Source organism: Gadus macrocephalus, chromosome 13 (genome assembly GCF_031168955.1).
Source record: "Gadus macrocephalus chromosome 13, ASM3116895v1".
In the NCBI taxonomy this organism is placed as follows: domain Eukaryota; kingdom Metazoa; phylum Chordata; class Actinopteri; order Gadiformes; family Gadidae; genus Gadus; species Gadus macrocephalus.
The window spans coordinates 7,862,651-7,889,930 of record NC_082394.1 but is presented as its reverse complement, the minus strand read 5'-3'; the positions used below and the strand labels follow the sequence as shown (position 1 = coordinate 7,889,930).

Genomic DNA, 27,280 nt, shown 5'->3' with positions numbered 1-27,280 from the left:
CTTTGGAGAATGGCGTCTGCATCTTTGATGTTTCCCTAATTTCTCCGGAGCTTTCAGCTTTTAAAATGACTGGCTGTCACATTTGACCTTGTCTATGATGTCAAAAACATATTAGTTGTCCCTAAATCAACTATGAAATGCATTAACCGCAGAGTGACACAAAAATATGGGTTATGTTAATATTTCCATTTGACTATAAAGTACCTCAATTTAAGATTGACCGATAAAAAGTGTTATTTTCCATATTAATAACTTATCCTTCTATTTTTTTTTTTTTCAATAATACTGAGTAAACTTCCTGTCACAGAACTTGATTTCTCTCTCCTATAAACTACCCATTACCTGAGCGAAAGTGCTCAAAAGCCGAAACATAATTTCGGCGAGGCTGATGCGCTCTCGGCCCCACAGTGGTGATGGCCACTCGTCTGAAACCCCTCGGCTGAAGGGGATTTAAAGCTCCTCAGGCCAATCATAACCTATATAAATGTGAGCTGTCCGTCAACGGCGGCCCTTCTTCTCCCCAGCTGAATGATAGTGGGCCTGATGGCCCTAGCCCTGGAGTTATCCTTGGTTCAGAGCACAGCTCGATGGCCAATCAGAGAGCACTGAGACCTCACCTGAGCCAATACCCTGGAGGCCCGGGATGTCCAGCAGGTCAGAGAGGTGACTCCGGCCATTGTGGCGGTATACATCGCAGTCTATTAACTCTGTGGGTCCTCCCTGGTTCCTTTGGGTATCACAGGAGGGCATGAACTATTGCCGCGTGTATGTTTGGCTTGATTCCCGTGGGTTTTCTCCCTGTGTATCAGACAGGGTTTCATTTGAAAACACTCTTTTCTTAGTGCCAACCGCTTTGCACTTGATGTGTTGCGTAATCACATCACACATACCGTAGGACACACTCATGCTAGTTTGGTATTCGCAACGGCTTTGACGGCTGTTTGTTTCTGGTAACTAATTAAATGCCACATTTTTCATGACAGCTTTTCCACTTTACAAACCCCGTCTTCTGCCTGCTTTATGAAGCCAAAATATCCAGGGCTGGAAATGGACTGGAACGCACCCCAACAGAGCTTGGGAGTCCGATTCTAGGGTGGTGGGTGGGTTGATGGCGGAGGGCTGGGGTGACAGATTTGAAGTTCAGCTGTAAAGAGAAAAAGGTGAATCGTGATTACGGAGATTGTACTTGAAGGATTTGGCCTGTTTGCTAAGAAGACCCAAGGTTAATTTTTGACATTGTCTACATTTACATTTGGGGCATTTAGCAGATACTTTTATCCAAAGCGACAATCATTAATGTAGATCTATTCGGCAGAGTCAACTATGAAAGTATTACACACGCATACATATACTTACAAACGGTGGAGTCAACGATGCAAGGCAACAACCAGCTCATCTGGAGCAGGGTTAGGTGTCTTGCTCAGGGACACCTCGGCAATCAGCTATGAGGAGGCGGGGATCGAAGTAGTCTTTTCCACAGGGGCCCAAAAATGAGCAAACCCACCCATTTTAATTTGGAAATTCCTTGCCTTCCTTATGCTCACAGATATCGAGTTGTGCAGTTAGAATTTAGTTGTGCAGTTGGAATTCTGTACGAAGAGAGTGGTTGTGTTATAGGCCGTCTGATAACTCAGAACTTCAGTGCAGTGCAACATTTAATAAGTGTTAGATTTCAGCTTATTTCTAAACTGTTCAGACAGACTCTGCGTTGTGTATTTTCAGTCGTAGTAGTAATTCTTGAAGTCGAAATCAAAGCAACTTGACAGGTTGGATCAGAGGGTTGAATAGATGGTTTATTCCAGGATGTAATACAGCGAGATACAGACTTAGGTTGAATAATCTATAGTGGACCCATTGAGGAGCCGTTTGATGACTTGTTCCTTGGCTGTCGAACCCTCTTCTCGTCGAACCAAAGGGTTGGGGCGAGTATTATACAAAAAGGGGATACATGAATAACACGTAGACCGACGCACTCTCAGCCTTGATAAGGTATCTGGCCCTGGCTATGTCCCAGAGGACCAGGTTGGTTCAACCTTGTTGAGACATAACAATGGCAGAATGTTGGGGATAACACCTTGTATCAGTATGAGAGGCCCTGGCCTGTTCCTAGACTAGAAATGTGAATAAAAGAGAGACACTAAAATACACCAATATTCTACATAAGTCAACAGGGTAAGTGTTGAAAGATGTGTATTTTCATCAGATTGTAAGGCAGATTAAGCAGGGCCAATCACAAGTACGTTTTTAAATCGCCGTTTGATCATTTTTTGATCAGATAATTTTTTGAGAGGGGTGGGCGGTGTAATGTTCCCCTGGCTACTAACACCAACATAATGACCAACTGATACCTTAAATTCCTTCAGTTTAGACTACGGTAACTCCCTTTTCACATGCCTTAACCATGCTGCACTGATTCGCCTTACAGCAAAATGCTGCTGGCAGGCTGTTGATCAAATCAAGCCGTAGTAGGTCTCATATTACCCTAATTCTCGCCTCCCTCCATTGGCATCCTATGTGGTATAGGATATATTTCTTAATTCTACTCACTTATAAAGCTCTGCACAGCCTAGCTCCTGCTCCGACTGCTGAGCCTTTGATCCCTTATTCGACCGGTCGATCGCTCAGATCGTCCGATCAAGGACTTCACGATAAAAGCACTGACCGTGCTTTTATCGTGATGGCTCCATCTCTCCAGAACCGTCTCCCCTCAATTTGTTACATCTGCCGGGCTGTCTGCAACCCCTGAATTTATTTTTCTATAGATTAGCCTTTTCATAAAATGTTAACTTGTAAACTAAACTTAGTTGTTTTTATGTCCATATTGTTAAAATGTTGTTTGTTTGTTTTAACTGATATTCTTTTGGCTGTTCTTGTGGCTGCATTTTTTTAAATTGCAGTGGATGCTGCTTAACACTGTATTCGGAATATAATGGATGTCAATAGCTAGCAAACTGCCCAGTTTCCGAATTGGCTGACGAGAGAGGGGGTTGAACAGAAATCATGGCTGATTATAGACGATGTCAACAATTAACCAGTAGTCTTAACCAACCAGCTAAATCCTTTAATCACTGAGTTGCTTAAAGGGTGAGTACAGCAAGAGTACAAAATTTTTTTTGGGGGATATGGCATGATGAAGATACCGTGGCATATATAACATTGTATAGAATAGTACAAAATCTCATTAGCTGTTTGTATTTATGTATGTTATTTTCTAAGCTGGGAAGGCTTAGCTCACAGGTGGCCAGGGCTCTCTAGGAAGAGGAGGCCTTTCTCTGAGAGCACCGGTGCACATTAGGAGAGTGAATATTGATTCAAAAACAAATTCGACATGGTTTTTAAATCGAGTCGAAAAATGCATCACTTAAAAGAGTCAGGGGCTTGTAGTCTGGCAATGGAGCAGAGAAAAACTTCACTCTTGTTTTATGGTTTAATAAGATTCCCTTAATGGCTTCTTCCACCTTGAGAAAAGCCCTCACAGACGGTGTGTAATTCCAAGTGTGTGTGTGTGTGAGACTGTGTGAGCACGAGTACACACACACACACGCACGCACGCACGCACGCACGCGCACACACACACATGCACTGTGCATGGATGTGTTTGTGTGCGCGGGTTGAATTGCAGACTAATGACTCCTACATGTTGAGTAATTGAAGCACGAAATGAAAGAAATTCATTACAAATTTTTTTTTGGAATTGAGCCACCTGTATGTTTGCACATGCTGCCACTCTTTTTTAACAAACTCCATATTTAACATTATATTCCAACTCTGTTTTGCATAAGCATATGCGGGGGGCATAGGAATACATGGACACCAGCCGAATGTGATGTGTCATTCTGCCTTGTTTCGTCTAAGCGGCAGCCTGGACAGAGATTGTGCTTCCTATCAGAGGACGGCCAAAGGGAGGCTGTCAGCGCGCAATCAGGCCAGAGTGTTTGGCTGGCACGGCCAGAGCGTCTGTGGCCTGGACTCGCCTGCTGTTAGCGGGCTTGTTGATGGCCAGGGTTTACATAATTGTTTTCAGCCTGACTCAGTTGCAGCAAAAGCAATAGCTATCAGAGTATCCTTTCTTCTCCTTCTCCTTATCATTCTCTTTCTTCTACTTCTCCTCCTCTTCCTTCCTCTTCATCTCCTTCCCCTCCTCCTCCTTCTTCTGCATCTTCATCTACATCTTCCTTCTTCTTCTTCTTCTTCTTCTTCTTCTTCTTCTTCTTCTTCTTCTTCTTCTTCTTCTTCTTCTTCTTCTTGTCCCCCTTCTTATCAGTGAGCATCAACACACCCATCTTGCCTCGGAGTGCTATTTCATTAAGGAGCCTGATAAGCGTGCCAGAGAAGTGCAGTATGATAGCAACTCACAGAAAATGTTCCGCCAACCCCCCAAAAAAGAATACATGAAGCACTTAATTCGCCCAACATTGCCGTGTTCAGCACTTTCCTTTATGGACACTCAGCCGCTGATCTGTGTCAGGGTTCAATTGTAGCTAAAACAGAGTTAAATAAACCAAAGCCAAAGTTCACTGCTTTTAAGAATGGAAAATGGACAGGCTCCTGATTCTTGCAAAGGGAGGGAGTTGTGCCGGAACCTTAGTGTAATGGCTACAGGATAAGTGCTAATTCCCTAAGTGGTGATCTGTTGTCCATTACAACTGTTGAGAGCTACCAGAGAGCCGGGTGTACTGACTCAGCATCTAACACACACACACACACACACACACACACACACACACACACACACACACACACACACACACACACACACACACACACACACACACACACACACACACACACACACACACACACACACACACACACACACACACACACACACACACACACACCTTCTAGAAACATCCGACAGCCTATCAGTGTCCGGCCGCATCCCGGGTTCCACTCTGCGTATCCCGTCAGAGTCTCGTGTTCGCTGTCTCTTCCTCGTCCTCTTCCTCGTCCTCTTCTTTGACTCCCGTCTGATATCCATCTACACTAACACCCGCTAATTGTCTGTGACACATGCTTGTGTTTGCATTTGACAGTTTAGCCGACCCGCAGCTGGTTAGCTAAGTGCACTGCCAGCGAGAGTCCGACCCGTGGTTAGCTCCGCTAGCACGCAGCGCAGCGGGGACAGGGGGGGGGTCCACCAACTGTGCTTTGTCTAGTCTCCAGACAATATTTGCAGATCTGCTTGTGTTGCCACGAGAGCAAACACACATGTTCTCCAGGATGCTTTGCACTCATGGGTTCATTTGTATTGCCCGGCAGAGTGGGCCACTCGGCTTCATGAGAAATGTCTGATGTAGAACAATAGCTGGCTGTACAGGCTCGGTACGAGATCCCATATTGACAAGACAAATAGGTGTGGTTCCCATTAAGTGATTGGATATATGTTTTGCAAGAGGGGCAATTCGGATTACAAATGACTATATCTAGGTATGACACTGCTGAAGTAGTCATGGTGCATATGATGATGATGATGAATGAATGAACAAGGAATGCTAGGTCACTGGCAAGGCGACATGCATCTTATTGACACTGACGTCTCAAGTGGGCGGAGGTTGAATGAATGCGAAGGTGGAGCCTGGATGAAGCCTGGGGTGATGGTACTCGTGCATCGCTAACCTGATCTTTAATGTCCTCTGCAGATTTATAACGAGAAGAAGAGCCAGTTTGAGATCAAGAGGAACAACCCCAAGGACCTGGTGGAGAGGGTGGCCAGGGACATCTCCAAGCTGCTCAACAGCAAGAGGAAGGCCCTGGAGGTACAACCCACACACATGAACACACACAGACGTGAACACATGTACATCGATACACCTATACGTACCCAGCACAAATGAGTGAATGAACACATGTACACAGGCACCTGTGTGCACACACATGCATACACACACACACACACACACACACACACACACACACACACACACACACACACACACACACACACACACACACACACACACACACACACACACACACACACACACACACACACACACACACACCTAAACGCACTCCCACACACAAACAATATATGGAGGCTATATGATAGGCAACCAGTACAATCCATTTGTTATTTTGTTGTTTGCTCACCGTAACACCGTTAATAGCAAAGAAACCTTGGTCTGTGAAATGCTGTTGTTATCATACTAAATGCTATTTTCATTTTATGGAGCAATTCATTTTAATGAACTGACACCTACCTACACCCCAGAACTCCAAGAAGTGTGACACAAAATAATTACATTCAATCAATATTAATGCAATCAATGAACATACTAACGAACAGACACGCTAATACAAATAAAGAACCTGCTGCGACACCCACAGTATGGTAACGCTGCTGAACAATGCTTCTATGGATAGAGTTTTGCGTGTATTCTCTATATATAAATACATATATATGTGTGTGTGTGTGTGTGTGTGTGTGTGTGTGTGCCTGTTTGTCTGTCGTTGTGTGTTTATTGTATACAGTTTTTGTGCATACATACGTGTGCGTTTGTGTCTGCGTGTGTGTGCGTGCATACGTACCCCTGTACGTGTGCATAACGTGCGTATCCGTAAGTTCTTTGTGGGGTGTGTGTGCGTGTGTTTGTGTGTTAGTGCAGGTGTGTATATTCTATGTGTGTGGGAGAGATTGTGTGCATATATACACTGCGACTGTGTGTGTATATATGCATATATACACTGCGACTGAGAGACTGTGTGTGTATATATACAGTGCGCGTGTGTGTGTGTGTGTTTGTGTGAGAGACTGTGTATGTATTCGGTGTGTGTGTATGTGTGTGTGTGTGTGTGTGTTAGAGATAGCCAGTGCGGGCTGCGGCCCCCTCTGCCCCCCGTAGCGGCCCCTACAGGTGGCCATGTTGTGTATGAATATGTATGCGGCGGAGGCCCCGGCGGGCAGGTCCAGGTGGGGGCTGTGTCTCCTGACAGCAGGAAGGCCCTACCCTGATTATCAGCCGGCCCGCGGAGCTAAGGCCTCAGAGAGGAGCCCGGGAACACAGCGGCGCCGCGCCCCCGCCCCCAGTGGTCATGCGTGGGATTGGATTTGGAACGGCGTGGATCTCTCTTAGGTGTCGGCAACGGTGTGCCCCCTCGAGCTGAGCGCCGCGCTGCTCACACACTTATCCCTTTCACACACACTTCACACATCCAGCCAACCCCCCCCCCCCCCCCCCGGCCCCGCCCAACGTCCTGCCCCGCCCGCCTGCCTGCCCTTAACTCCCTCGATCATACTCTGACCTCACATCCCGTCTGGGAGGGGGAGGGTCAGGGAAAGGGGGTAGCGGGGGCGGGGGGGGGGGAGAAGGGCGTGGAAGGAGGTGGAAGGAGAATAGGCTCCCTGGGGCATTGACCAAAAGAGTATGAAAACATTCTGGGAAATGTCTTAAAATTCATGAGAAAACTGGCAGCCAATGGGAGAGGTGGGGCTAGTCAATCTAGACTTTTAGATTGAAATGTGTTTCGCAGAAGGCCAGGGGCCAGCCCACTTGAAGGCTTCCAGCTTGCTCACCAGCCATCAACATGGACAGTACTGATATGCATTGTCATTAAAATGTAATTCTGTGTTTGTCCATTATGGGCCCATTACGCTCCCAACCATCCCTGGAAATGGGAATCCCCCACTCAGCTCAAGGTTTCTTCCTTGAGAATTAAGGGAGTTTTTATTATTCCCTTTGGGGAGCTAGGGTTAGGGGGTGTCTTAAATATATGGCCTGTAAAGCCCTTTGAGATTAACGTGATTAAGAGCTATTTAAATAAAATCCACTTGACTTGACTTGAAGAGGTATAAGAGAAGAGAGTAGCTTGGATGATATGTCGTTTGTCTTTTTGGAAGATTTATGCTTTTTCTTATTTTTTGTATTTTCATTTCATTTCATTTCATTTAGAATTTTTTGGGGGGAAGAATTTCCTTTACTGGTACTGAACCAGACTTCTAAATAAAAATAATTCACCTGGACTTATTCTTATTCTGCTATTCCTTGGCAGAGGGAAGTGAAAGACTGTTCCTAATGCAGCCTACAGATAAGGAGGCTTTAAACTCCTCATATTCACCCTGCAGCTGTATTCAGTGTTTTATATTCCACCCTATTTCTACATGGTTATTTTTCACAAATGTTGGCTCCCACACAATTGGAAGGTTTAAATGGATGGATCACTGTGTGTGTGTGTGTGTGTGTGTGTGTGTGTGTGTGTGTGTGTGTGTGTGTGTGTGTGTGTGTGTGTGTGTGTGTGTGTGTGCATGCACATGGTGCATTGTGTGTAGGTTTTCGCTGAGAATGGTATTGTCTTAGTTGTTAGCTGTGCTCTTATTTACCAACTCAAGCCCTAAAAGAGATGCATTTTGTGTATATTTCTTTGCAATTCATTTACTTTAGAATCATATTTCTGTTTGGCCAATGTAAATTGGCTGTAAATATGCAGTTACTCAAAGCTGCTACGTGTTTCTATCGTATCGCTCTTAATCAAGAAACAATTTGAATGCTTGATGTTGCTATTATCGCCGATCATACATTAGGAATGTGAGGGCAACACTAGTTAAATGCATATTTGTTACAGCAAACAAACCATCCCTTTTGAAATGAGCCTTCATTTGTCAGTATCATCTGCCGTAGCCGCAAATCGGAGAGGCTTGTACGCCCACTTTTCATAGCTTCAGTCGGGAGACGATCATAAAAAAAAAAGAATGCACAAGATAAGTGTGAAATATAGCCCAAGTTCAGGTTTTCCACTGCAATGGGCTCTCAAGAGGCCCCCAGGAATGGAGATGGGCTTAATCCTGCTCCAATTGTTTTTGGTCCTTCCTTTTCCTTTTCTCAAAAGCCTCTTCTGTGTTTATTCTTCTGCCTCCTCTTCTCCTCTCCCTGTCCACGACTGCCTCCCTCTCACTGCCTCTGGCTCCAGTCATCTCCACACACACACACGCACGCACATACACATACACATACACAAACACACAAATACAAACGCACACACACAGATCTGCTTCAACGGCCTCAGCCAACATTTACATGTAACACAAGCCAGGCTATCCCTCTACAAGCTCGTGTGTTTTAGATAGCCTCCATCTGTATCCTCAGGCAGGATACAATATTAAAACACTTTTAATATTATTCATATCAGTGGTCACTTTTAGTTGGTAGTGACACCAGCAGCAGGAATTAGATATGTATGAGTCCTGCTCACATTAATTCAAGTGCACGACGTTTTTTGCCTTGAGCAAATTGACTACTTATATGCGTGTGTGAGTTACATTTCTTCGTGAACGTTTACTCAAAAAGCCTCCTGTTCAAAGACGAACATTAAAGTTGAACTCATATTCCCTTTAATAAGTCCACTTTTGACAGAAGAACCACATCATTTCCGGTGCAGAATAATCTGTTTCTGTAATTTGAAAAGAGGATCATTTCTAGTCAATGAAATAGTAGAAAAATACTCTATGTTGAAGTACTGAAACTAGTTTAATAGTTGAATACCTTAAAAAGTGGTCTTCCTATTGGTGTGTAAGTGAATGTGTGTATAGGTTTAAATGAGTCTGTACATGAATGTGTTTAGGTGTATATTACTGTTTGTTGGTTTACATGACTGTGTATGGTGCATATGTGTGTGTTTAGGTGTATATAAGTGTGTATAGGTGTATATTACTGTGTATGGGTGTATATGCATGTGTTTCTCTAGGAGTGTGCATAAATGTATATACGTTTGTTTCTCTATGAGTGTGTATGAGTGAATATGACTGTGTGTATTGGTGAATATGAGTGTGTGTATTGGTGAATATGAGTGTGTATTGGCGAATATAATTGTGTATTGGTGAATATAACTGTGTATTAGTGAATATGAGTGTGTATTGGTGAATATGAGTGTGTGCATTAGTGAATATGAGTGTGTGTGTTGGTGTTTGTGGGTGTGTGTTGGTGTTTGTGGGTGTGCTTCTCCATGAGTGTGTGAGTATAATCAGGGCCTCAGTGCTAAACACCTGAGCAGGGCCCCAGGTGCTCGGGGAGCTGCTCCCTGACAGACAGCCACAGAGAACAAAGCCCTCCATGTAAGCTTGTCATGTGTACAATGCCAAACAGGCACGATAAAGCACTGGCACTGATCTGAGCTCCCCCCTCCAGTCACACTCTTGTCTTCCCCCCCCCCACCCCATCTCCCCGAAAGCCTTCCGCCAGAGTTTGGTTCCTGGGAACCGTTGTGAAGCAACCGGAAAGACTTTATGAATTCTGTGCGACTGTCAATCAAAAGAAGGTCAGGAGTGTCTGTCAGCGCCGACAGACTTTGAAGACGCTTCCCTCGTCTGCATCCTCTCTCTTTGTGTCTCAATGTCTCTATCTCCTTGTCTCTCGCTCTCGCTCTCTCTTTCTCTCTGTCTCTCTGTCTCTCTCTCTCACTCTCTCTTAGTCCCTTTCTTTCTCGCACTCCTTATCTCTTCTCTCACTCTCTTTTTCTCTCTCTCTCCCCTTCTCTCTATCTCACTCTCTCTCTCTCTCTCTGTCTCGCTCTTTGTCTCTCCCTGTCTCTCTCTGCCTCTGTCTCTCTCTCGCTCTCTTTGTCTCTCACTTTCGCTATCTCTTCATCTCTCTCTGTCTCTCTTTCTTTCTCTCTTTCTCTCTCTCTCTGTCTCTGTTTCTGTCTATGTCTCTCTCTCGCTCTTCTTGTCTCTCTCTGTCTCTGTCTATGGCTCTCTCTCGCTTTTCTTGTCTCTCTCCGTCTCTGTCTATGGCTCTCTCTCGCTTTTCTTGTCTCTCTCTCTCTCTCTCTCTCTCGCTCTCTCTCTCTGTATCTGTCTCTCAGTCTCTCTCTCTGCATCCCTGTATTTCTCTCTCCGTCTCTCTCTCTGCCTCTTTCCCACTCAGTCTGTCTGTCTGTCTCTCTCTCCATTTCCATCTGTCTGTCTTTCTCTCTCTCTCTCTCTCTCTCTCTCTCTCTCTCTCTCTCTCTCTCTCTCTCTCTCTCTCTCTCTCTGACACTCTCTTTGCACCTCTCTTTCTACCTTTCTGTCTCCTTTCTCTGTTTCTGTCTGTCTCTCTCTCCATTTCCATCTGTCTGTCTTTCTCTCTCTCTCTCTCTCTCTCTCTCTCTCTCTCTCTCTCTCTCTCTGACACTCTCTTTGCACCTCTCTTTCTACCTTTCTGTCTCCTTTCTCTGTTTCTGTCTGTCTCTCTCGTCCCCGTCTCCATGTCTCTCGCTCTCTTTGTGTGTGTCTCTCTCCCTCTCGGAGAGTTGCTCTGAGAGGCGGGGGGGGGTAGGACGCGCCGCCTCACCACCGCGCAGTGATCATGTGACATCCACCGCTGCACAGAGGGAAGAAGGGGCGCCTTTGTCGAACCTAAGTCGTGATTTTACAGAGGACCACGGATGGAATAGAGCAGCCACTAAGGTTGACTTAATCCAATTACACACATCCCCGTACTCCTCCAATACCACTTAGAGTCTGAAGAACGGTCGCCTCCAGGCCGCTGTGGATGGCTGGATGGATGGATGGCTGCTCAGCCTCCACTGGGCTGTTTATTGAGGAGTCTGTAGAACCATAGCCACTGGCAACTTAATCAGACATGGGGGAGTCAGGGGGCTGGTGAAGATATAGAGCCATGTTCAATATTTGATAGGGAAGAAGGAGGTGAGAATTGACTTCCGGAGGCTTATTGACGCCACTGACCGTGTCCAATCAATACGGCGTATTTCGTATTTCGGACCTGAGCCAGAATGTAAGCACTGTTAATGTAATCACTGTCGAGTCGGTGTAATATCAGAATAGTTCAATATGTAGAACCACCTGTTTGGAAACCGGCACAGTGTATATTTTATGAGCCATGAGCCACCATTGAAAAGGTCAGCCAGGCTTATTGTTAGGTGAGAGATGGCGTCTGTGGAGATGATGTATGTTACGGTAGAATGATTATCTGAGGTGTTGAATACCGTCTTGTATGCTATCAGCCCATTTCACAGGCTTCAAATTATATTGTTAATGGATCATTTCACCCAACATACACAAAACAATTATTATAATTCATTTTGGAGCAACTTGTTTTTCTATTATCTGACGGATCAACTTCAAATTGATCAGCAACCTCACAGTAATGTTATTAGCCGCATAGGAGCCGTCGCATCTGTAGCCGTTGACTGAAATAACGTTTGGACAAAACTGCTCCGGATCTAAAATTGAATCTGCAGTCAAAATGGAAATTGAGCCTGGGTCCATTCCATTTGATGGTGCGTGTTATTTCACATGTGTCAATGAGGGTTTGAACATAGCGAGATGGAGGCCGGATACAGGGCTGGGTGTGGAGGAGGAGGAGGAGGAGCGGGGCAGACCGGCTTCCTTCCTGCGGACCGCCTGGAGGGAGACTCTGCAGCCATGCGGATGATAGCGACGGCCAAAGATTGTCAGAGAAAGTGCAGGGATGGCAAAAAACTAAAAGTGCCAGATGGAACAAATCAGTTGATCTGCGCTTGCCTCCTTATTCTGCAAGGGGCAGGGGGCCAGGGCAGGCCTGGGCGGGACGGGGGCAGGGCCAGGGCGGGAGGGGGCGGGGCCCGGGCGTGGCCTAGGCGAGGCCCAGTGGCGTTATCGTGTAACCGCCACACATTCAGAGGAAGTGACCGTTCATAGCATAGGTCTGTTTGGACAGATATTTGGAAGCGCATGCGTCAGAGTGTAGACCTTCTTGATGCCCTTGGTATAACGTATTGGTACATACTGACTCGGGACTACTAAGTGATACATGTCTACAGTATTGGCTGTTTACACGACGATGAACATCAGGGATTCAAACTATGAAGCTCAATGTTCCCCAATAAATAGCTTCTCGCTCCGAACAGCAACAAGGGCTGACGTCATAGCAGCCCACTTTGGCTCTGACCTCGGTGATGGTCCGTTCAGGCGCGGCTCTGAACAGCGTTTAAACTGGTAGTGGAAACTGCCAGGTCTAAAGTCCTCAATTCAGCTCTTCATGCTTTTTAAAGATCCAATCTCCCTATTATTAGCAAGGTGCTCAGGGTTTCCCCCAGCACTATCTTGTTAAGGCGGCCGCCTTAACAAGACTAGGGCCCCGCCTTGACTACCAATGTATTGAAGAAAAAAAAAAAAGTAAAAAAAAATAAATAAAAAAATGGCATTCGTAATACTCAGGTAATACTGTTTACAACATTAGTCGTGCCAATAAAGTTTTTTGAGTGTAATTGAGACGGGGACATCTGGTGGTTGAATATATTGTTGCATAGTCTATCATAGTCACCTGTCAATCTACCGCCAGTGACGTGCGGTGAGGTCAGTGAGTGGGTAGGCACTGAGTTCTGAAAGCCAGATTTCTCTAAACCTATATATTGTTAAATCAAAAACAATAAACAACAAACAGGCACGCACGGCCGATTTCAAATAAGTTCCTCCCTTTCACTCACACACACACACACACACACACACACACACACACACACACACACACACACACACACACACACACACACACACACACACACACACACACACACAGACGGGACGTATATGAAATGTCACGACGGTGACTTCAGGTTTGCCCGTAGCCTACTGTAGTTTGGACTAAATGATTAAACATCGCATCCATCGACTTAACGGACCCCTCGCTCACACCGAGGGCCGAAAAATCTGCATGTTTGCACAACATTTGTACCTACTGTTGTTTATTTATATGGAAATAAACAGTCGTTTATTTCATTCATGCGTACTGGCATCTTTGAGCAAAATACCCCCAAAATTTTTCGGCAACAACACCACCGACTGCTTACCACCTTGACTGAGACATTTACTGGGGGAAACACTGGTGCTTTCTGTGTCTATCATCGTTGTGAACTCAAAAGGCTTTTTGCTTCATAAAGGGTGGCGGTATTGAAATACGTAAAAAAATAAAATTATAATCCATTGTCGACCGGCAGGGAACATGATGGCTGCATATTTGTGTGTGTGTGTGTGTGTGTGTGTGTGTGTGTGTGTGTGTGTGTGTGTGTGTGTGTGTGTGTGTGTGTGTGTGTGTGTGTGTGTGTGTGTGTGTGTGTGTGTGTGTGTGTGTGTGTGTGTGTGTGTGGGGGGTTAGTTTCAGTTAACAAAAACCAATGGCAGCAAAGGATTATGTCCCTCATGTTGGCAGTGAGTGATGACAAATTAAGGAGTGCACACACACACACACACACACACATTGATTATACACACACTTCCAATTCATATTACAATGTCAACAGCGTACAATGCAAACCATAACTTTCCCAGTGAGAGGTTGCCTTTCAAACATATAATATTACATGAATATTGAGCGCACTGCAAATGATGATTACCAGCACAATCATTAACAGTCACAGTTTTATACATTCAAAAGAACACCAACCTCACAAACAATAATAGCCAGTATGTGCATATGTGCACAGCAGAAATTACACAGAAAAATTCTAAACGCTGTTGGTGCATTACAAAGTAAACCGACTAAACCGTTCATTTCGTTATCCAGCCCCCCTTCCAACCCCCCCCCCCCCCCCCCCCTCGTGTCATGTTTAAACATGACACGCCCTCTAAGGTGACTCTGTGATCCATCATTAGCAGCCATATTCATAAACGCTTTCATATTGGGGTGACACCTAGCCGCGCGGCCTGGCTCGCTGCACGCTGCAGCATTAAAGGTTTGTCCTAGCACTTAGCACTCAGCTCCCCGGCAGCACCGGCGCACCGCCACTCTAGCTGCTAGCGGTTAGCCCTCGGCATGGCTTGTGTTCATCCGGGAAGCTTAATGAATTACAAGGTCCCGCTAATGAGCGCGCGGGAGCTCAGCCGCGCCGAGGTCATACGGTTGGAATGACTTAATGAAGCCAGCCGCTGTTCCGGGAAGACGCAAGACGCATGAAACCTGTCCTTCACAGCTCCTGTCCACATCTTCCCCGCGTCGTCGGAAAAAAAACATGGAATCCGTGTCTCTATTTTTCTGCTGAACGGTGGAAAAAAAGGGAAGAATGTAGAGAAAAGAAAGGAATTACAACTAAAAATATAATAATTAATTTTTTCCCAATTTCCTGCAGGCCATTTGAGTGGCTGCTATAACTACTGGGTCTCAATAGGGAAGATCTGTGTAACTAGGCCTAGCACTCCTTGGGCCAAAGTAGAAGAGATAACTTAGTAATTTCGCACGCGGTTTGAATCAAATCAAATTCACTGTAAATTTCCCATAGCAAGAATACCTCAAGGGTTCTCATATGGCTGTTGTATGCTGTTATCTTTCCCGGATAGTTCTAGAACGCTAACAGGGTTGCCGGTTTCATATTTCTCTTGACTACCATCACCGGCTGTGTTGATCATGCAGATAAGGAAGGAAATGTAATAACGCTAACGCAGCTCCGCTTTAGCTGAGCCCAGCCTCGACCGGAGTGTGTAGACCGGCAGTTTTCAATCTCCAACTCAGACAGAGCCGGGGCCACGCCTTGTGTCTGTCCGAGGTTTCTGTCCGCAGAAGGGGCCATTTTGTGACATTTTTTCTACAAAAACTAGACAGCAATGTTCTCTCTGAAGGCTGTTTTGCACCTGAATGCACCGTCTGACCAGAAGTACGACTGGCCTACCGTGTCTCAAAGATTCAACACCTTATCAAAATATGCATCTTTTCTGGCGCCCTATAGAACCCAACTCTACCCTTGTACATATCAATCACACATTCAGATAACAATACAGGATATGGGGAAACGGTGGGAAAGCAAGCTGATTATAAAACCATACTTTCTAAGGCAAACATGTGTATTTTTTCCCCCTCTTCTCCCTTGTTCTACTTATATAATTTTCATGTATACAGTATAAATCCTGGTTTGTTGATGTAGCAAGAGACTCAATAGCTGAGATTTCTCAGCTATTTTAGCCAAAAGCTATCTTGTAGGCCTAATAGCATATAGTTTATCTAATAGGTCCTTTAGCACAGGTTAGATCGCATTGCACCCTCCAAATGTCACAATTTAATTAGACTTTCAATAACCTTGCACGAAAAAACAAAGCATACTTAATCACTGGAAACCAGTTCAAATAAACTGTGTGATTCCATATTGTCTTTCCATCATGCGGATGTATTTTAATGCCACATTCAGTCACAAAGAACAGCTGATAGCACATGAAACACATAAGCCATACACCGCACGTATGTGCGTATGTACTAATTCATGAACACACACACAAACAAACAAACACAAAGACATGTGGTTGCTTATACTCCTACTAATTCTCCTGGCGTGTGTCATTCAGATCTATGAACCTCCATTATCAACCATCTGTTACAACCTGGAGCAAAGCTATTACACCTTACACACACACACACACACACACACACACACACACACACCTTTGTGCGTGTGAACACAGGCGCACGCACGCACGCACGCACGCACGCACGCACGCACGCACGCACGCACGCACGCACGCACGCACGCACGCACGCACGCACGCACACACACACACACAGTACTCCAAAGGCTCAGCACATCCCACGACCGTGGACTCTCTTTCAAACTGTTGAGGAATCAACTAGAATCTCCTGCGTAACCTTCAAAATAGATTTCTCCCTGTTACAGTTCACCGGACACACTGAACACACTCTTGATGTTCAGAATACAAAACAGACGTGTGTATAATTTGTTTATGTATAGTATTGTAAAATGTGTTGATCTATCTTTCCAATTGGGTCATTCTATCACTTTAACTGATAAAGGTCACCGCATACCACCCACTGATACTTGGCAGCCATTCACATTCGAGAAAATGTCAGAATCTGATGTGATCGCAGTAGCTCGCCTGCAGCAAATTTCCTTCACATCCTCCATACATATGTTTATTCTTGCCACCGGTTTTTCCATTTTCTGCTCCCATTTGAATGCTGTCGCCCGCCCTAAACAAATCAATACACAATGGAAGTGTTTTTTCGTGGGTTTTTGTTTTGATAGCCCTGCCTCTGCTGCACAATCGCTCATTAGAGTGACAATGTGGGAGCAAGTCAGGAAGTGTTGGGCTTTGATTCAACGTCTAATCATCCGACTTCTTCCTGGAAGGAGGAAGGGAGAAAAAAATGGAAAAAGGCACTTCCTGCGTTTAAGCAACGTGTTCACGTAGAAAATAGCATCTGCCTTGCTCTGCATTTAAGAAGTCAGCGAGAGACAAATGAATAGAAATGACTGATTTGTTCTTTTTCAATGGCGGGCTCTCCAAGATGCATTAAACATATATTCCAAGTCTCACATGTGCCCATTTTTATCGGCAGTGAGAGTGAAAGAAAAGAAAAGGAGAGAGAGAGAGGGAGAGAGAGAAAGGAACTTGAAACAGATTTTTTTTCCATTCCAAGGCGTACTCAGTTCGTTGTTGTCTTGCCTAGAGGGTACAATTGAAAAAGATCATTTCATATGAAAGGGGCTTTTGAAAAACGTCTCGGCAATCAAATAGAAAATATGTGTTGCACGGCTGAGTGGTGGGAATCATATGAAATCGGAACTGTGTTAAGAAGAAGAAGAATGAGGAGGAGGAAACGAACGCCTTGTTCAAATACTTGCACTGTGAGGTTTTGTGCTTAGAAATAATTTCCCTAATTCTCTCTCGCCCAGGCCTCCTATCTTAACCATGTCTACCGTAACGCCACCCCCCCCCCTCCTCCCCCCACGACACACACGCCTATTCTCCGCCTTATCAGTGTTATCGTTGAAGCGGCCGCAGCATATAGCTCACCTTCTCCCAACGGAGGGACGCAACTCAGGGCGAAGAAGCCGCAGATAGCAAGGGATTACTTTTCATACACGTATGCTTTAACCACTATTACCAGTAGTCGGTGTTAAAGCATGAATCACTGGAGTGTCCCTCCACATAGAAATAGACTTCTATGCGGTGTGGTGGGTGTGCTTTCAGATGGGTTGTTTGTGCAGTATATCCCCCTCGTATCCAGGAGTCTCCCAGTGCGTCTGCTGGATTACGAGTCCCACAAACCGCCATGTTGTTTTTTTTCCAATAAAATATATCATTTTTTTTATTATAAATGATATTATCCCCTCTAAATGCTATTTGTTTTATTTAAAACATGAATGCCATAGGTGCCCACTACTGCCGCCCCCTCAGTTGTTGCATTGCCATCATCGTCATCCGAGAAATATTGTGGAAAATATTGACAGAAATAGGGTTCTCCCATAGAAGAATATAAAATGCCTGGTGGTACTCTAGGTAGCTCATGAATGGCTTTAGAAGAAATGTAGAGCAGCAAGAGAAAAAGTAACACAAGAATGGACTTATAGAACTGAATAATAGAAAGTAGCCTACATATTTGATTGTGTAGAACAGAAGCAACAGTATTATGGAAACCCGAACCATGGGATGCTTAGCATTGCAGACTGATAACAGTATTTTCGCTAATATTAATGCTCAAACAAATTTGGCACACGTAACTCAGCTTCGGGATTTTAGTTTGTTTGAAGGATGAATTCTGTTGACTATTTTTTGCAAAATGTATCCAACTTTTGATATATTGATAATGAATGAGCAAGTATACAGTTGAGGCTTTTTGCTCTGGGTGGCCAACAGGTAGGCCGAGGACATTGGGTTTGGAAGCAGAACCTATGGGCTGGTTGTCAAACACCCAAACCACTAGACCATCCTATCCTAGTGTTATTAATACACGATCACTGCTTGAGTTTGTGCAAAGTCACTGCAAGCTTGTTGGAGGCAGTTAGATGTCTTGTTAAAGGGGCAGCCTTTAAGTAACCAGCAACCCTTCGTCTGTCATGACGATACCTTCGACAAAACTGAGCCTGTTGGTTGGAGAGGATCCTTCATCATGAGTCACCCATTAGGACCCACTGAAAATAAAGTGATTCTAGGACAGTCAGACTTCCTTTGAGAACGTCCTCAATATTGAAGATGTATGGTTTACTTGGAGCTTCTCCGCACCACAGCGGCTGATCCTAAATTGAAGAGATTATCTTTGCCAGACCGTGAAACCTGGTTTAGTTTCAAAGAACGTTCTGTCCCATTGAGCTTGCTCCTATACCTCAGTCTTCGGAACAGTGACTTTACAACGTTTTGGAATCGATCTTCAAAATCAAACTTTTATTTTTGTGCCGTTCCTCATTTCTAGCACACCAACCCTAATGTTGTGACCATAGAGACCACGGCGGGAGAGTTTCTCTGTGTGTGCGCGACACAAACAGACAAAAGGGTTCCGACATGAAACGCGAGTCCCATTGTTTCACAATGGGAATGACATTGGTTTATGTATTCTGGTGGTGGTAAATGTACAAAATCCCTCTACAGCCCATCCCCGCAGAGTCAAGCCTTTCATGCAGGGAGGCCAGCAACAGCAGAGGTCGGCTTGCTTTTATTCTGCTTTTCCATCAGAGCAAGCAGTTAATCTCTGCCCAGACCCACCTTATCTGGGCGCCTGCCTGCCACCCTGAGCTTGGTCCAGGGATAAAGGAATCAGTCCCCCCTCCCTCCCCCATCTCCACCACCACCACCAAAAAACGAACAAAAAAACGGGGGAAAAAACACACACACAAATGCACAAATAGTTCTCTTTGGCTTCGTCCAGGATGTGACCGCAGACTGAATAAATTTCTCGTTCCTCGTTTCTCCTGGGCTTGCATTCATTTGCGGCGGGCTGTCACTTTGCCTCTTCTGTGTTTGCTTCTTAAGTAAAGCCACTCAGATGCTGTCTCTGCTTGTTGCATCTTCTCAGATCAGCGCAGCCATTGCCTTGCATTACGGGGTTATGTAAAAGATCTACGTGCACACCCATGCATACACTCACATTCAGGCACACATGCAAAAATCTGTGTTTGCGTGTGTGTTTGTGCAAGTGTGCGCGTGTGTGTGTGTGTGTGTGTGTGTGTGTGTGTGTGTGTGTGTGTGTGTGTGTGTGTGTGTGTGTGTGTGTGTGTGTGTGTGTGTGTGTGTGTGTGTGTGTGTGTGTGTGTGTGTGTGTGTGTGTGTGAAATGTGAATGTGTGGGCCGTGGATGTCATTATATAGGTGAATTTAGGGACAAAAGTGAGCGAGCTATTCTTGACGCTAACCTGGGCTGGCTGTACCCTTGGTAGGCCTGGAGTCTCCATTTGGCTGGAGGCAGGGGGATGGGATGGGATCTGGTTTCCACCTTTCCCCCTCTCTCTCTCTGCTCTGATGACCGCCCCGGCGATGTGGGTCTCTGACAGCGTGTCATAACTCGTGTCAGCCGCTTCCAGCCCGACGTGACAGGACGGACTAATAGTCCTCGTGACTGGCAGGTGTTTGTCCCGGAGGCTAACGAGGTGTGTTGGCCCCCTCTGTTTGAGACACCGCCTGGGTGTCTAGCACAATAATATTAATTATTACGGAGGGCTCCATTAGGGGGGAACTCTAAGCAAAGGGAAGAGAGAGGAGGCACACTCCGCCCGGTTCGGTGTCCGTAAGTAAAGGCTTAGTTATGGTTCCACGTCGACTAGGGCTGTAACGATACGCTTATCAAACCGAAAATCGCGATACTCAAAGCCACGAACCTGTCTCGCGGTGTGAGAAGGCAGAAGCGCGATATGCCCTTTCTAACTCTTCGGTCAAATTGTCCGATTGAAATTTGCTAATAATTTGTCTAGATAATAGTCTGCTGACAGCGCCCCCTCCTATCGATGCCGTAAATATGTGACGAGATGCCCTCTCTGTGATCACAGCTCTCCGTGGCTACGGAGGATTGCATTTCTCCACAGCCGTCGAAGTCCTCATATGCGATATGAACGACATTTATCCAGAGTGGGCCAAGCGCGAAAAAAATTGCCTGTGTGATCCTGTCTCTATTGTTTTGTGTGATTTGACTGGCAGTTTGTCTGCTTATAGGTCGGAATGAAGCGGCCACCGATTATTGACAGGATGGGTACTTTATTCTACCGATACGCTTATCAAACCGAAAATCGCGATACTCAAAGCCACGAACCTGTCTCGCGGTGTGAGAAGGCAGAAGCGCGATATGCCCTTTCTAACTCTTCGGTCAAATTGTCCGATTGAAATTTGCTAATAATTTGTCTAGATAATAGTCTGCTGACAGCGCCCCCTCCTATCGATGCCGTAAATATGTGACGAGATGCCCTCTCTGTGATCACAGCTCTCCGTGGCTACGGAGGATTGCATTTCTCCACAGCCGTCGAAGTCCTCATATGCGATATGAACGACATTTATCCAGAGTGGGCCAAGCGCGAAAAAAATTGCCTGTGTGATCCTGTCTCTATTGTTTTGTGTGATTTGACTGGCAGTTTGTCTGCTTATAGGTCGGAATGAAGCGGCCACCGATTATTGACAGGATGGGTACTTTATTCTACCGGACTCGTTCGCTTCTTCACTAGACACACGCGCTACCGCTCGCTCTCCTCGCTCGTCCACTCACTCGCTGACGTCACTCACACACGCATACGCACACTGCCATTCTCCCGCGCACACATATGCTACTCGTAACACTATACCTCGTTATTGCGACGTTCATGTTTTTCCTCATCTATTGAAAGTTAGGCTATTAAAGGCACCCAGTGCAACTTTCGAGGCTTAAAAATAAACATTCAATTTCTAGTCTTTTTTACACGTAGTAAGTTTCAATAACTCCATACCATTACATACCGACATTTAAGCAGCAAAGATGAGACGTCGTTGTGTGGTGAGAACTGATACAAAATCGATAACAACAACAATGCCGCCATTTTCTTTATTTTTTGTAACCTACAATAAATAAAGCAGGCTTCCAGTCAATGGAAAAATGGCTTCTCCCCACCGGCGATTGTTGTTGTTTACGATTTTCTATCAGTTCTCACCACACAACGACGTCTCATCTTTGCTCCTTGAATGTCGATATGTAATGGTATGGAGTTATTGAAACTTACTACGTGTAAAAAAGACTAGAAATTGAATGTTTATTTTTCATTGAATGTTTACATAAAGTTGCACTGGGTGCCTTTAAACATGTTGCATTCTATACGGCCTGATTATGTCATTATTTAAGCTACATAACCTAAAAAGAAGCGCTAATAAGGATATTTGAATAAACCAACCAAACAGTTAAAGGGGCCCTATTATGCCTACCAGCAAAAAGCATCCTCCAACTGCAATCTTTGGTTATTTCTTTATTAATTTAGCTATACTTTAATAGTATTCTTTCGGTTCAAATCTGTTCAGTGTTCCAAATTATTTGTTATTAAATGTTACATTAAGATAATTGGTATTTAAGTGTTGTTTAAATAAAATGCTTTTTAAATTTAAAAGAATCGTGGGATGTATCGAACCGTGGGTCAAAAATCGTGATACAAACCGAATCGTGAATTTGTGTATCGTTACAGCCCTAACGTCGACGCAATACAAGGGGGTTTAGGCACCCATTAAGTCCTTGCGGACCCTCGTGGGTCTGCCGCAAGGGCCTGACGTGCGCCTCCCAGAAATGTTTACCTTGCATCTCACTAAAACCCGACACAGCATCAAAACAGGTTCACGACTGCGTCGAGGCGTCTGCTTGGTCATAGCGTTGCGTCGACCTGGAACCATAACTGAGCCTTAAGGTACCACGGAGACGGAGATGAGACACGCAGGTCAGCGGGGAAAAGAACGAGGCATTGTTTAAATCCATCAAACAAAAGGCAAATGAACAGTGAACACAGAGGGTGACACAATGCAAGAACACCTGAGGAGTTGAAAAAGAAAAGAAAAGAAGCTGGCGTAACACACCAGACGCAACGACGGCAAGAGAAAGAGTGAATCAGAGGGACAAAATGTGGTCTGGGGGAGGGAGGGGGGGGGGGGGGGGGGTTGTAAGAGGTTTAGTGGGGCGGGCGGGGTGGGGTGTGGGTGGGCAGTACCCCGGTGTCAAGCCTCAGTGGAGCCGTAGGAGACTTTCTAAGATATTGACCTTGGAAAAACATCTCTGTGATTATGCCGCTTACCCTGTCTGTGATCTCTCTCTCTCTCTATCCCCCTTGTGTCTCTGGCTCTCTCTTTCTGTCTCTCTCTCTCTCTCTCTCTCTGTCTCTGTCTCTCTCTCTCTCTGTCTCTGTCTCCCTCCACCGTCTCTCTCGCTCCCGTCTCTCTCTCTCTCTCCACCGTCTCTCTTTCTCTCTCTCCCTCCACCGTCTTTCTCGCTCTCCACCGTCTCTCTCTCTCTCTCTCTCTCTCTCGCTCTCGCTCTCGCTCTCGCTCTCTCTCTCTCGATCTCTCTCTCTCCCCGTCTCTCTCTCTTTCTCTCTCCCCATTGTCCCTCTCTCTCTCTCTCTCTCCCCGTCTCTCTCTCTTTCTCTCTCCCCATTGTCCCTCTCTCTCTCTCTCTCTCTCTCTGGCTGTCTTCCTCTTGCCAGCATTTTGCTCTGTTAATCTTAGTAAGACCAGATAAAGGTAACTTGATGGTTTTCTCTCTCCTTTGATACACATTAATCCAGATCATTGATTGCAAACCTTCAAGCTTAGGCTGAGTTTATCACAGGACGTGGCTGGCGTCTCTGAACTTTTGTTCTTGGTACATTTGTATCGATGCTGATGTGTATTAATCCTTCCATTCACATTTACATTTACAGCGTTTCCTCATTGCTTTTCTGCTTGGTTTACTTTTTTCCCCTGTTGGAAAGGATCATACATATATGTATGCAGGTGACCAACACACATCCTATCGGTAGTACCTGCTTCCAGTCTGGAGACACTATACATAAGGTCAACGTATTACATAAGAGAGTTTTACATAAATAACAGGTGGCCACGCTGCCTTTAAAGGGCAAAATGTGCAAGTAAAGGCAGCTGTCTATTGATTTATATATACACATTAAAGCAGACTTTATCAATTTAATTATGCACATAAAAGCAGAATATGTTTATTTAAATATGCACTTAAAGGCAAACTATGCCTTTTCATTTAGGCAGCCTATGCCTATTAATTCAAACATGCATGTAAAGGCAGACCATATCAATTTAAATATTCACATAAAGGCAGACTTGGTCTATTTATTTAAATATGCACGTAAAGGCAGACTATGCCTATTCATTTAAATTGGAGCTAATTGCAGACTATTTAAAAGTCAATTAATTGCTGGGGGCCAAATGCACAGTAGCGGTTAAGACTGTCACAATGCCGCGCGGTAATTGGCTGTTTGAAGGGATGCCGCCTTTGTGTGTTACTCTGGGCTTGCATCCCCTGTGCCAGGTTTTGTGTGGCCGTAGACCTCTGAGGCGGCGTTGTGGAAGACAGGCTGTTGATTAGTCCCTGGATAGTTGTCTCAAAAGAGAAATATATATTGTCTCAAAAGAGAATATTATTTTTGACTGGAAGCACTTATACAGTCCAATCTGCAAGCTTTGTGTTTATTGTCAAGTGCACAATTCAACCAACAGGCAATGCCATGCTCGCGTTCCAGGTGTGCTCAGTGCAGATAAGGTTCAGATAAAGAGATTGGAGCAATAACAATAACAACAATAATTTCCGATGAAAGAATAAAAGAAACTAACATAAAAAATAGTGCAATTAAAACGAGTGCAGACAAAACTTAAAGCCTGCGGCACTAAACGGTGTCTTCGATAATGTCTTCCTCTTTATTTTACATTCACACTGCAATTATGGACTCAATTCCAATTATTCCAATGACATTATCTCGGAGTCTCCTCTTCTGAAGACGGTGGGACATCACCTCCTACTCCCTCGCCCGCCTCGTCCACATATTGGTCTCGCTCTATCGCTGGGCTCTGCATTTGTGTATGAGAGAGAGAGAGAGAGAGGGAGAGGGAGAGAGGTTTGGGAGGGGGTAGCTAGGTGCTGAGAGCAATGTGGGGCTCCCACTGAAAGCAGCATCTGGCTGAATGACTGATCGATCAGGCACAGAGCATTTGCTCTGCCAGACTGCTGGGCCTTTGTGAATGGAGATTATTTCGAAATTATTACGGGAGGCAGATGCTTGTCGGAAGATGCTCTCCGTCAAGGTTAGACTGTCCCTGACTTTCCCCCCAAACCCTCCTCACCCGCATCCACAACCTCCAACCCGGCTTTCCTTCTCCAGCCTTTCCCGCCCCTCTCTTGATCGACTTCCCTCCTGTGAGACTTTTTTCGTGACAATTTTTGCTCTGGTCTGTAATGATCTCTCTCCAGTTGTCCATTATTTCACATCTGTCCCCCTCCCAGGTCACCCCACCTCCCTTGCTGCGAATGCCAAATATATTTATTTACTATAAAAAGCCCTAATGGGAATTTTTAAAAAGCCATCTGGTGAAATACACCTCACAGACAGATAACAGCCTCCACGCTATAATCTTTTGTCCAACATTAAACTATAATGACATGGAAGCTAGCAGCTGCTGTAGCTTTCTGGAATCAAGAAGGATATGTGTTATTCCCTGATTTCGGTGTTTGCGTGTGTGTTTGTGTGTGTGCTCCATGAATATGTCGGTTTTCCCTGTGCGTACGTATCTTGGAAACTGATAATAACACAGGGTTCCGATGAGTTCTATGGAATGTAAGTTTTATCTCTGGGATTGGACTTTGGTAGAGGCGTGGCCGGCCCCAGGACCTCCAACCTCGTGTCTATAACCCCGAGCCCCACTTTGGGTCTTCCGGTCGTTCCCATCCTCCTCACGTATCATATCCTGGGATGTGGCTGCAGATGATCCAAAAGTCTGGGGGGTCTTTGCAAAGAGACCCGAGAGCTCTGACTCATTTGGATCACTGGATCCATTTCATTTAGTTAAACATAGCCCCGGTGAACGCTGTGCGAGACGTATTGTTGAGGGGGATGTACGCATCGCTCTACACCGTTGTGCAGGTGCTGAATAGATTTCCATGGTCCGGGGCCGGCACTGAGCGGTGGAGTGGAGTGGAACGCATACGGCGGCTTGATAATGGGGCCTGCTGGGGCCTGTCTATAGAAAATGGTGCGATTATTATGGTGTCAAAGTAAGCAGGTATGGAGGTATAAAAGAATGTGTGCGCACGCACGCAGGCACACACACACACACACACACACACACACACACACACACACACACACACACACACTATAAGAATAATGACAGATTACAGTAATCCCATCGCGTGTACCCCACATATAGTGTCATGGTATAGGTGCTTAAATGGCATTTCGAACCACCTCCTTTCTCCCAGCTAAAAAACTCCTCAGTTCTGGGGGCACACCGGGGAGGCGGGCGGGCGGGCGGGCGGGCGGGCGGGGGGGTGAGGGGGAGACGAGAGGGAGAGATCAACTGAGGAGGGGGGAGGCTGATGAGGGGAAGGTAGGGAATGGGTGGGGGACGGGGTTGTGATTGTGGATTAATTGTTCGGGAGATGGAAGATAACATGTGATGTTTAAAAGCCGCCGCATCTAATCCTGTCATTTCTTGGAAGGGAATAATGAAAAAAATGGAAATGGTGAAATGGTATCTGTTGAAGGACTAGGAACGGGGCTAATCTGTTTGCCTGTAATGGGCATGTGTTTGTGACTGGTAAACGGTCCGGTTTTGCTCTCCATCACAGCATATTTCATAAGAAGGAAATCTCCATTTTATTTGCTATTCTATGTCTGCATGCCGAGTTCCGTCTGTTTACCATTTGGCATTTGTTGACCTCAGTTACGTTTAGTTTTTTTTTAAATGCATCTACCCAGTTTCTTTCCTGCTCCCATTAGAGGAGGTAATGTCTCGGTTTATTTGGCTTTGTAATCAAAGTGAAGTCGGTGGTTCCTCACTTAGAACCATAGAACGGCCTCTCTCTCTCTCTCTCTCTCTCTCTCTCTCTCTCTGTCTCTGTCTCTGTCTCTCTCTCTGCTCATCCTCCTCTGTACTTCCATGACCCCCCCACCTGAAGTCCCCCCCCCCCCCTCTTCTTCATCTCCCTTGTCATATCTGTTCTATGCGGGGCTTTTTATTTGCTTGCCTTGCTTAAGGCTTCAAATTTAATTTGGATTCAATCTGCTGTAATTGCTTTGAGGGGCGCTTGTGTCTTCATCCTCTGACTCTTCTCTGTGTCTGCTGGAAGATGCAGAAATGCACTGTGTGTGTGTGTGTGTGTGTGTGTGTGTGTGTGTGTGTGTGTGTGTGTGTGTGTGTGTGTGTGTGTGTGTGTGTGTGTGTGTGTGTGTGTGTGTGCTCGATATTGTAACTGAAGCTATTGGCCCGTGTGTGTGTGTGCGTCTATGTGTGTGAATCGACATTGCCTGGCCAAACACTGACACAGATACAGGTTGTCAAACAGCGGCCGCTGTCAGCGGACACCATGGTTACCTGCGCACACCATGGCGACACACACGGGTAACACACTCTGCAATGGCCCGGGTTTCAA

The 27,280-nt window shown here is 45.4% G+C and overlaps 2 protein-coding genes across 2 annotated transcripts in view; both read left to right on the top strand.

The window, feature by feature from the left end:
* Nucleotides 1-5,013: 5,013 nt before the first annotated feature.
* The window catches only part of cacna2d2a (calcium channel, voltage-dependent, alpha 2/delta subunit 2a), a 51,439-nt gene continuing 29,172 nt past the window's right edge, over nucleotides 5,014-27,280 (top strand). The window contains exons 1-4 of the mRNA XM_060069938.1: nucleotides 5,014-5,055; nucleotides 5,643-5,759; nucleotides 6,846-7,039; nucleotides 20,204-20,279. Of these exons, the coding sequence (XP_059925921.1) occupies nucleotides 5,014-5,055; nucleotides 5,643-5,759; nucleotides 6,846-7,039; nucleotides 20,204-20,279 (429 nt within the window). The remainder of the gene's footprint in view (nucleotides 5,056-5,642; nucleotides 5,760-6,845; nucleotides 7,040-20,203; nucleotides 20,280-27,280) is intronic.
* The window catches only part of mst1 (macrophage stimulating 1), a 58,127-nt gene continuing 44,369 nt past the window's right edge, over nucleotides 13,523-27,280 (top strand). The window contains exon 1 of the mRNA XM_060069721.1: nucleotides 13,523-13,532. The gene's annotated coding sequence lies outside the window, so the exon portion shown is untranslated. The remainder of the gene's footprint in view (nucleotides 13,533-27,280) is intronic.